The following is an 11,344-nucleotide window of genomic DNA, read 5'->3' on the forward strand; positions in this document are numbered from 1 at the left end:
TACATTAGTTCATATTGATATTTTACTAGGTTCTATCTAGAATCAATTTAGACAAATAAAACAAAAAATCTTGTGATTTCACTGGTTTTGTATTTAAATTTACAAAATTGCAAAATATTTATCATTTGAAACTCATTAATGACTAAATCAGTGCAAGGACAGGCCAAACTTTGACACCCCTCCACCCTTATTTTAGATTTGTTATCATTTGTATAAGGGAAACTTGTTAATAACCAAATCACATGATATATATATCAGATAGAAACTCAGTAACAAAATGACAAAATGAGTGAATTTGGTAAACATCACTCTTGAATCAATCACGACAAACCAAATCTACAAAATACTTATTTATTTTTCTACCCAATCATTTCATTACATTCCTCGAAAACAAAAACAGCAAAAACGTGTTGAACATTTTCATCAAGATGTGAAGAATCTAAGAGGCGTAGACACACGGCTGATGATAATAACTCACACCATTTTCTACAAGCTAAAATAATAAACATAATCAACTTGTCAAATACAAGCTATCGAATGCATGTGCATTGTAAAGGTCAAAGGTAAGGAAAAATATTAAGAAAGATGTCAAAATATAGTTCATCAAATACCAGTAATTTAATAAGATCAAGGTAAAATTAGACATGAACTGAGGTTTAATATAAACTACTCTTCTATACGGAACCTAATTGGGCTAATTGTATTAATTAGAGGAATAAAAGTTTCCATTAAAATTGAATATAAACATTATTGCAGATAATGAATTTTGTGGTGCTGACTGTTTGGAATGTCACATGGTTTGTCATTCCAGAAGTTCACAGTCAGTGGTACACTTACTGTTTTTCCATACTTTTGGAAATTGGTTTGTTTTTAACGTGTTTCCCTCCCTCCTCCCCTTAACCACTGCTGTTGAAGTGTTTCTTAACTTTCTTAGTTCGGATTGTTAGCTTTTTAGTCGGCGGCATGTTTGTATATTAAGCCCCTACACAAGTGTTAGTTTAGGTACCTTGTTATTCTTTAACGTCAATTATGTAATAAATTGACATTATTCCTTCAAATGAGTTTTATTATTTCAGGGGGGAAGGATGGTGATACAAATGATAATTTGCTCTTAGTTTACCTATTTTCATCATATACTGGTAAGATCTTGTTTAAAATAGACACAATCTGAAGTTTAACTTTGCATGTACTAGCCTTCAATTTCGTTCACTTTTTAATTTGGCAACATACTCTATAATTAATATTAATAAGAGGTTTACATCCTACAATAAAGGCTCTGTATCCTTACAAATAATTTGATAAAAATCAAAACATTTTTGATAAGTTGACTAGCAAATTTATAAGTTTGTCTTGATAATTTTATTGCATTGCTTTCATTTTTAATAATCAAAACAGATCATATACTTACATCTTAATTTACAAAGCTATGTATATTTTAGCTTGTTGAAATTATGTTTCAAGTAATGCAAATCTTAATTCCATTTTAATATGTTTTTCACAAGTATATCTTGCTAAGTTATCTAATTAAAAACAGATTTCATCAAATTAAAGCAATGTATATTTTGATAATACATGGAGCATGCAGAAATCTTGATTTTTATTTAACATGTCAATACAAAGTGTGATGCTATTTTAATATTGTGCTTGAAGTTTTGACAAATTTTTCACAAGTCTGTTTAACTAAAATTATCAATTTCTTTCATTACGTTAAAAACAGATCTCTTCAATTCAAAGCAATGTATATTTTGATAATAAATTAAGCTTGCTGAATCTTGTCTGAATTTCAACGTACCGCCTTTTAATCTTCTAGCCTTTATAAAATACAGTTGTAACAATTCATATTTTTATAATAAATATATGTTTTTTCACGATAATTAAAACAATATTTATATTTCTGTTAGAGTCTTTGATACCTCGTGTTTCACTTATGTTAAAGATATAAATACTTACTTATAAAAATAAATTATATGTTTCTACACATTAATCTCAGACTTGTTACAAAAATAAATTTAAATTTCCGTCTTTGAGCTAATAGATAAATTTCAAATTGAATCTTTTTTAAACAAATTTTGTAAAACAATCTGTCTCCATTCAATAAAGATCTATTTGTACTCTGTCGACAATTTATATACAATTCCAGATTTCACAAAGTCCTGTGACAGAATTCAATTATGTATGTAGCACACAGGGACTGGCCTTGGGTTTCATAGTTCAAATGACTTGATGCTTTTTCATGTCATCCCCTCAGATGCATCATTACAAGGGGAAGCTGTGTTGAAAAATCTGAAGGAATTATCTCCACCTATGCTGGGATTGAATCTTATACTGGTTAGGGAAGAAGCATTTAATTCACTGAGCCTGCTCCTGACTATCACAGACTGAGAGAGAGAGAATAGCCTAATGCTGCTGTTCTGGAAAAAATATCTCATAGCACTTAAACAATCTAATCAGGTGTAGAAAAGTCTGATATAAAACTCCATCACATTTTATTTATTCAAATAATTTAAAACTTTACATTATCCAAATTCTATCTTTTATATATTTGTACTGGACGACCTTGAACCTTTCCCAAGAGACCTTGATAACTCTGGGCTGCTAAATATGCCAAAATTATCTGATTTAGATTGAAGTTAGGTCAGAATATGTTATCTTTTGGTGGATTTTTTTTCTTCTTCATCTTTAGGTGTCAAAAGTTATCTTGTATATTCTATTATTTGAGTGCAAGACTTGACTTTGTGTTTTGTTTACTACATATTACAAGACCATCTTACGCAAATCAAACCCATATTGAATCCATTTGCTGGAGATTCTCTTCCTGAATATTCCCTAATCTGTGCTCATCAAACTGCAGGTACGAATCACAAGATGAATACTTGGCCATCTTGGATCATTCAAGATAAGGCCGAATAACAATGACCATGATCCATCTTATTCCTTGATAGTTTTAAATTGAAATTAGTGGCATCAGCACCATCTTAGTAAAGTTTGCTCATCTTCAAGGAGCAAAGCATTGTGATGGAAGGACTAAGCTCAAAATCATTTTTAAGCTCAAAGCTGAACCATTTCTGAAACAACTTCAACATTCAACAGCAAGAAGAAACCTGATTAAATTAGTAAGAACTAAAGTACCTTACACAACCCACGTTTTTTACACCCAATTTCTTGACTCAGATTTCAACCAGACTCCAAACTACCTGATACAAACAAGAAACATCTGTGCTATCGGTTCAGTTTTCAAAAATAAACATGGCGGAAACAAAACACTGTTTAATTAGAAAATAATTGTACACCAAACACCTGTAGAACCTGAAAGAGCTGAGGTTAGCAGTGAAGGTTTATTGTGGTTGTTTTGGATGTACCAGTCATGTTTGAATATATCAATGAATGACATTTTGAAGAAAAGATGGGTTCTTGCTATAAAAACAACGGGGAAAATAATTGTATATCAAACACCTGTAAAACTGGCATAAGCTGAGGTTTCAAGAGTGATTGTTTTGATGCACCGGTCATGTCTGAATATATCAGTAGGGAGTGCCACCTGCACTAGAAGGAATACTGTTGCTATTAGGAAAAAGACCTTTCTATGACAAGATAGGTGTTTTCTACAAAGGCAAAGGGGAAAATAATTGACATCTAACCCTTGTAGAACTGCGAAAAGCTACCAGTGAGGATTCAGGGTGATTGATTTGGATGTACCAGCCATGTCTGAATTTATCAAAGGGGGAAAGGAAGGCCCTATCTAAGATAAGACAGATGCTTGCTCAATGAGGGGAAAAATAATTGTACATCCAATAGCTGTTGAACTGGAAGAAGCTGAGGTCATCAGTGGGGGCTTACTGACCTAAAAAAAAAAAGACCTAAATAGAGAGACAAAATAGATGGTAAATAATTGCACACCTGTTGAATAGGGAAGAACACTAGGGTTATCAGCAAGGGTTTGGATGGTTATTGTGGATATGCCAGACATACATTAAGATGCATAGGGTCACTTTTGAAGAAGAGCTTTTTTCAAATTTAACAGCTTCAATATGAACTTAATATCAAAGCAATGATATATAGCAGTCAAGGTAATAACCTTCGATCAACAATTAAGCCAGATAAAAGATAATTGGCAACAAAAAACACCTCAAATTTTACTAATGAGATCTTCAAACTGAACATACTGATTGAAAGAATGCATGTATGGAAGAGTCAAAATGAAATTTGAGGGATGTCAAATGATAGGCACATTATCAATGTCAACAATGTTGTCCTATCAAGTTGACGTTTTTAACACATGCTCCAAGTCAACAGTACTTTGATATTGACCTAGGAATCAACAATGCTGTTCAATAGTATCCCGACTTCCTTTTAAGGTCAACAGCTTCACTGCTTGGATGATGTCAATGCTTCAGATATATAGCATTCTCAATAACCTTGGGATCAACAATGGTAGCATGTCACATCCCCACTCACTGACAAATAATTCACAGATTTACTTGTCATTAACCACTAATTATAACCAAATCAAATCAATTCAGTTTCTATATCATTTACATCTTCAATAGCACTTGTTTGATCTCTGTCAATTAGGGGATATCCCTTAGGGAATTCCAATAAAAGTGGGAAATACCTCAGGGAATTCCTACAGTTGATATTGACTCACTATTGTCCTTCATTTGACCTTGAGTGGCTGGATGATTAAAGTGAAGATCTCCCAATAGTCAGAGTTGAGAATTAGACAAATATTTGACAGTCTAGACCTTCACGATCTTCAACCACAAGCACCATGGGTAAACAGCGTAACGCTGATGTTAATGTCAGAAGTCGTCTAGGATATGAATGAAAGAACTAATGTTTGTATCCAGCATTGTTCTTTGAAATTTGAGACTACCTGTATTCAATCAAAGATATGTTAGCAAGACCTTGACATTATACCTGTCTTTTACTGAGAAATCATGACATTTCCATGTGGATCAAGAATCACAAAATGGAAATTATTTGTGTCATTTGAAAACAAAAGTATTCACCAGCATAAAATAGCATCATTTTTGACCAACAACAATCGAACACCATCTGGTCTGTCATAATCATTTGCCAAAGCAGATAGGGTCAGAGTTTCTTGCACTAGTACATCCTAAGGTATTCAAATATACTTTGAATAATGTGGAAACTCTGACGCAAGTATATCTCTAGGATATCTCTAGTATATCTCTAGTATATCTCTCATATTCTAAACAGTATAATTTGAAGAAATTTTGTGTAAACTTAAGACATAGGTTGTAGCAAACCCTATACCTGGAGAAAAACAAACCTGGTGGAATTTGTTTATTGGATTTGAAAAAAACATTGAAATAATATCCTTTAAAGAGGCTGTATGCAAAGTTACCACCAAATACATAACAAACTTTTAACATAAACCTTTTAAATAGTTTAACAATTAAAAAATTAACGGTAACTTTTTTTTGCTAAAATATTTCAGATAAGGTGAGAACACATTACTCTTTATTTTGGTATAATTTTCATTTTCAAAAAAACTACTAAAAAAAATCAGACTGCCCCTTTAAACAAAGACAATCAGATTTTACCAGTATTTTTTTCAACAATAAAATTTCCACAGAAATTAATGATCATGAAATAGAAGCATTGTCATTGAGGGATGATCATTTTTTCGTTTTCATTATCCCCAGTATTTGTACAGCTGCCTCAAGTTTCCTGACTATTGTAGAGAAAATACCATCATTTAAACAAATCTGTCAGAATTTTATAGATCTAAATGAAATAAAACATCAGAAGTGAAATTTCATATTTCCTAAAGGATGTAATAAATATTTTATGCTTCTAAATAGTTAGAATTATATGAAGGGATGCTGTTCTCTAAATTGTTTTTTTTACAAGGTTATAGAATTCAATTTGGACTGCCTGTATCACTTTACAGCGTACATATATGTCTTTGGGTTTGTCAAAGTAGAAATCTTTCTCTTTCAGAGAGTCCACATAGCTAATGTTAATTTGGTATTTGGGTTTCTTTTAGAGAGTCTACATAGCTAATGTTAATTTGGCATTTGGGTTTGTGGACTAAACATTTCAGAGAGTCCACATAGCTAATATTGATAATGGGTTTGGGTTTGTGAACTAAACATTTCTTTTAGAGCGTCCACATAGCTAATGTTAATTTGGTATTTGGGTTTGTCAACTCAACATCTTTCTATCAGAGAGTCCACATAGCTAATGTTAATTTGGTATTTAGATTGTCAACTAAAAATCTCTCTATTAGAGAGTCCACATAGCTAATACTGTTTATTTGGTTTGTCAACTCAACATCTCTCTATCAGAGAGTCCACATAGCTAATAATGTTTATTTGGTATTTGGGTTGTCAACACAACATTTCTTTCTGAGAGTCCACACAGCTAATATGGTTCGTGAACTCAACATCTCTCAATCAGAGAGTATTCATAGCCAATAAATTTGGTTTGTCAACTCAATATTTCTTTCAGAGATCCACATAGCTAATAATGTTAATTTGGTATATTGATCACAGTGATGTATTTCAGAATGTAAACTGAGATGACAAACATTAAAAGCGTGTGAAATCTCTAGAGTAATAAAAGAGCATATCATATCAATTCAACAAAATCAAATTATTATTTTTCTATCATTTTCTTTTTCAACTTTAACATCATTTTACAAATCAGAAACGAAAGAATTTCTAAACTGAGAAACTACGATTTTTTTAGGTGTATCAAGAGACAATGATTGAGAAAATTTTTAAAAAATGTCAGTTTTTACGGTTTCATATCTGAAACGATGTAGAATAGATCAGAAAAAATAAAATTGTGAAATTATCCAAAGAATCCTGGGAGAATCTATAATCAAATTCTAACCAATAACGATAATTTTCGAGGTGTGATCTCTCCGTGAGTCATATTTGTTCACGATTAAACCTCATGAAATATTTACGATCGTGGACACGCATTGAACAGTGTAATTGGTAAATTAAGCAGACGCGATTGTGAAATAGCCATCCTTTCTTCACCACAGGAATTCAAATGGGGATAATGGACACGTTGTAAAAAACAAACTCTCAAATTGCAGAATAATAAAATTAACAAATTCTTTTACTGATGCTCATCCATTAAACTTTGCTCTGGTGTTATTCTTTTGTTTGATTTTTACAATCTCTTAAAATAACCTGATCCTTCTGTCTGCAATACCAAGCCAGAGTCAATATTTATCTTTGGGAAAAAACATGCCATTGTCAAGTCAAAATCCGGAGATATTCTAGAATGGAAAGACTGGGAAAATAAATGAATTTGAATATTTTTGTTGGTTGTATTGTCTATCAGTGGTTACTCTAGATCTGATCTTGATGCTTGATGTATTGTATGGACTAATTTTTACCCTTTTGTTATAAAGATATTATGAAGTACAAGCAAGACAATTCCGTTTATCAAAATCTCATCCAAAGTATGGCAAAATCAAGAGTAAAATATTATAGTAGTGGACTCCTCCAAAGATAAGTACCATCAGGTGTTTCGAAAAGAGTAAGCATGGTCTGTTGTGCACGACACCTGCCACTACTATCTAGGACAATATCATGAGATACAATCAGATCAATATTAATATTATTTCAATGTATTGTTATAGGTCTTTTTCATTTTTTCAATCTTTAGAATTTGATCTGATCTTGTGCCTGTCAGAGACAGTATTTATATGAAAAATAAATCATCAAATTGATAGAGAAGAGCCTTAAGGTGTCAGGAGAGGAAGCAGGTGACTACTCTCTTATCTACTGAACTTCTTTAATTTTCACAAGAAAGTATTAAGAAGTGAGATATTACAATAATATCTACCAACATATGGTACAAGGGACATAACCCATCAAAATTAAACTTGGTCTTACCTGTCTTGAATATTCTCCCTGACGTAATGTGATGTTTAAATTATGTCCAAAATATATTGTTCTTCCTGCCATTGTTAATATACTGAACTAGTAAATATACACTAAATCAAGCACATTCTGTTTCTTGTTTCAACAGTTGCGAACACTTGTTATCCATAAAAAAGCATCAATTGTAGAAAAAATGTCATACTCATTCAAATATACAGACTAAAGTTTCTATATTCCACAGTCAAAAGGAAAGTTAAGCCAGTTACCTACAGCAATAGCTTAAATATATAGTTTAATCCCTATTTTGTAGTCAGATTTCCAATAATCATTTACAAAAGTGAATTAATAGAAAAATACTGGTTTTCTGTAAAGTTGAAATTTTGCATAATTTATGTCATAGAGGAACTTAGATATTCACAAGATGTTAGTAAATTTGCTGTATTCAATAATCACTTTTTTTTTTTTTTATTCCAATTCCTGTATTCACAATATCCAGTACAGTTATAAACACTTAGTTATAAACATTTAGGCAAAAATATAATATTATAGCAGATATAATAAAAACATATGTAAGTAAGTAATAATCACTTACAATACTGATACAATACCATATTTCACAATACTAAAAAAAACACAAGAAAATTCAAACAGTGGTATGGTATATCTAAACCACATATAGATCAACTCCGTAAACCCTTTGGATATGTCTGTCTGAGAGCCCAGCACAATTATAGTGTCAGACACAGAGTAAGCTTACAGAAACAATAGTAATCAGCTATAGTAATAGTAATTATTGATATTGATATAGTATATCCAGAAAATACTAGCAATCCCTTCTGTTAATCAAAAGTTATCTAGACTCTTTCTTAGCTCAGACAGAATTCAAGACTTTTGAAGTCACTATTGTCTGTAAAAGACATAATTCTTACTTGTCAAGAACTATGAAAGGGACACACAAATACGTAATGAAACTGAAATCCAGTTAAAGGTCTTACTTTTCTGCTTCAATTCAAGTTAATGAAGATTTCAAGATATAAAAAACAAGGTTAATATTTTGCAAGTAGTCATTCCAATAATGTGTGTTGACATACACATAACACAATTTAATAAAAATAATTTCTGTTAGTTTCTACACGGGATATATCTTTGATTTAAGAACATGAATTTTTATAAACTTGGAGAAGGAAGAATCTAATATCACCATCTGATATACACCAACCAATTCCAATGTTTTACAACCATATTGATTTTTCTTTTCATTAACAATCCCAAAACAATGGTCAATTTTCAAAAAACTCCAATTTTCCACAGCATAGCTTCATAAACAATTTGCATCAAGAACAAGCTTTTCCATTGTGACTTTCAGAAAGTCACAGCTGAATCAACCACTTGTTCCCCTTCTACAAGAATTCAATGTCCAAGACGTTAATAAAAATTTACTATATAATACATGGGTATCAACCATAACTTCTTCAAGCCACAAAGTTACCAATCTCTTAGAATATTTTTTAAATCCTTATTTATCTGTTCGAAACCCACAAAGCTTAGCTTAAATGATTTCACAAAGAACTCTTATTTCTTAGAATATTAAAAATCTATTATCCATGAGAAATTATTCACACGTTATTTCCTTAACATATGATGCTTCTACTGTTTCTCTGAATCTCTGTTTCCTCAGTCCCCTTTGGAGAGTCCACATAGTCAATTTGTTCATTTGATATATTTATCTGTAAGAACTCAACAAAATTAGCTTCCACAGTTTTCCTTGAGAACTAGCCACTTGTTTCTAAGACTATTAAAAATCCAATATCTGGCTGAGTTTTATCACACAGTACTTGTTTGGTAACAATTGTGGTGTACTTGATGTATTGAGATCCATATTAATAGTGTCAAGTCACGCAAACTTACAATATTAAACTTGACCAACAGATTTAAATCAAACTCTGCCTTAATCAGGAATAATGCTATTTTCTGATACTATAATTTAAAAACGATGACTTTTGATACAAACCAAATTCTCTTATCAACGATAAATTTTATCACAAATGGTGTGAAACAAGAAAAAATTTATCACAAAATTACTAAAGATCCACAGAATTCATACATTTCATATCACTCTTTGCCTGGAATTTTAAGAAACATGTCGGTCCATATTTTATTTACCTAGAATCAAGTTATACAAACAAAACTTATTGTAAATCACTCAAGATCCATACCTGGCCATTTAAACTATCAAAATTCAAAGACATCCTGAAGTAACCAAATAAGCTGTTCGTTCATTAAGCTAGAAATCTAGTCAATCTTTCATCTTTTCAGAGAGTCTTTAAAGCTGTTAAAATTACCAAGTCATATTAGAGAGTCCACATAGTTAAAAATGTTAAATAATCAAATCCCAGTCAAGGATTATCCATTTGTTTTTTCTTGGTATTTTCACCATTCCACAGAGTAGCATCCTTTTCTCAAGTTAACATAGCCGTTAATGGTAACTTGGTATTGCCAGCCGCAGAGACATTTAATAGAATCACAAACCACCCCAATCAAGTGAAAGCCAGTAAAGTGACAAATGGACCAAGCATGGCATAAAGCAAGAATGTAATTGTCATACAACAAGTGTTATTGGTAACTATGACAATGTAGGGACAATAACTTGTTGGTCCACTTCCAGACCAGATGTTCTCAGACAACTATCATAGAATAATTAAACATTCCCTGGCCATTAAACTTCCCTTAATTTGATGCCATTCCAGCCATTAATTTAGAGAGTTCACTATCACATTGCGTGTTTGATTTGCACACTGTTGTGTTAATAATTCAAAGTGTTAAAAGTCACTTTCATTATTAAATACAATGGGCCATTAACCCTTGCTATACTCTCATATCAAAACTGGGAATTTTAAGGATATAATTATCTTCTATTTTATGAACTGTTGTTATCCTGATTGTTTCTTTCTCTTTTTAACATTTTTTTATGTACTGCCATGACAACTGACACTGGGTTATCTAGTCAGAAGCACTGAATGTTGAACAATTCCTTCAATTAACTTGGAATCTAAGGACATATCTTTACTTCATGATAAAAAAAAACATTTTATTTTAAATCTCCTACAGACTAAGTAAGTATCTTATTATGGTCATGTACTTAATAATAATAATAATAATAATAATCACTTTATTCTGGTAATAAATTAGGCTATAATCCTTTTTTGCATTTTGTCCCACAGCAACATAATTTGTCCATTTAATACACATATACTTGTGTATTTTTTAACAAATTGTACATCAATATATTGTGTAAATTTTTCATTTTAAATCGTTTTAGCCATAATATTTATTGTACTGTCCCTATGGGCTGACTGTTAGACAGGACCATGTCTCCCTGGTGTATTGGACTTAATTCTGACCCATTTCATGTCGTGTTTAATTTCAAATTTCATTCAGAAATTCTTCAAAAACAGAGACTTGCATGAGTCAAA

General features: G+C 31.4%; 1 protein-coding gene across 1 annotated transcript; it reads right to left on the minus strand.

Annotated features, from left to right (window-relative positions):
- Positions 1-359: 359 nt before the first annotated feature.
- LOTGIDRAFT_168336 (hypothetical protein) lies at positions 360-7,955 on the minus strand (the record flags this gene model as incomplete). The annotated part of the gene is made up of 3 exons (XM_009066219.1): positions 360-493; positions 5,294-5,447; positions 7,884-7,955. 3 exons carry the CDS (start codon positions 7,953-7,955, stop codon positions 360-362), a joined length of 360 nt encoding a protein of 119 aa, XP_009064467.1.
- Positions 7,956-11,344: the final 3,389 nt, after the last annotated feature.

Source organism: Lottia gigantea (genome assembly GCF_000327385.1).
Source record: "Lottia gigantea unplaced genomic scaffold LOTGIsca_74, whole genome shotgun sequence".
In the NCBI taxonomy this organism is placed as follows: Eukaryota; Metazoa; Mollusca; class Gastropoda; family Lottiidae; genus Lottia; species Lottia gigantea.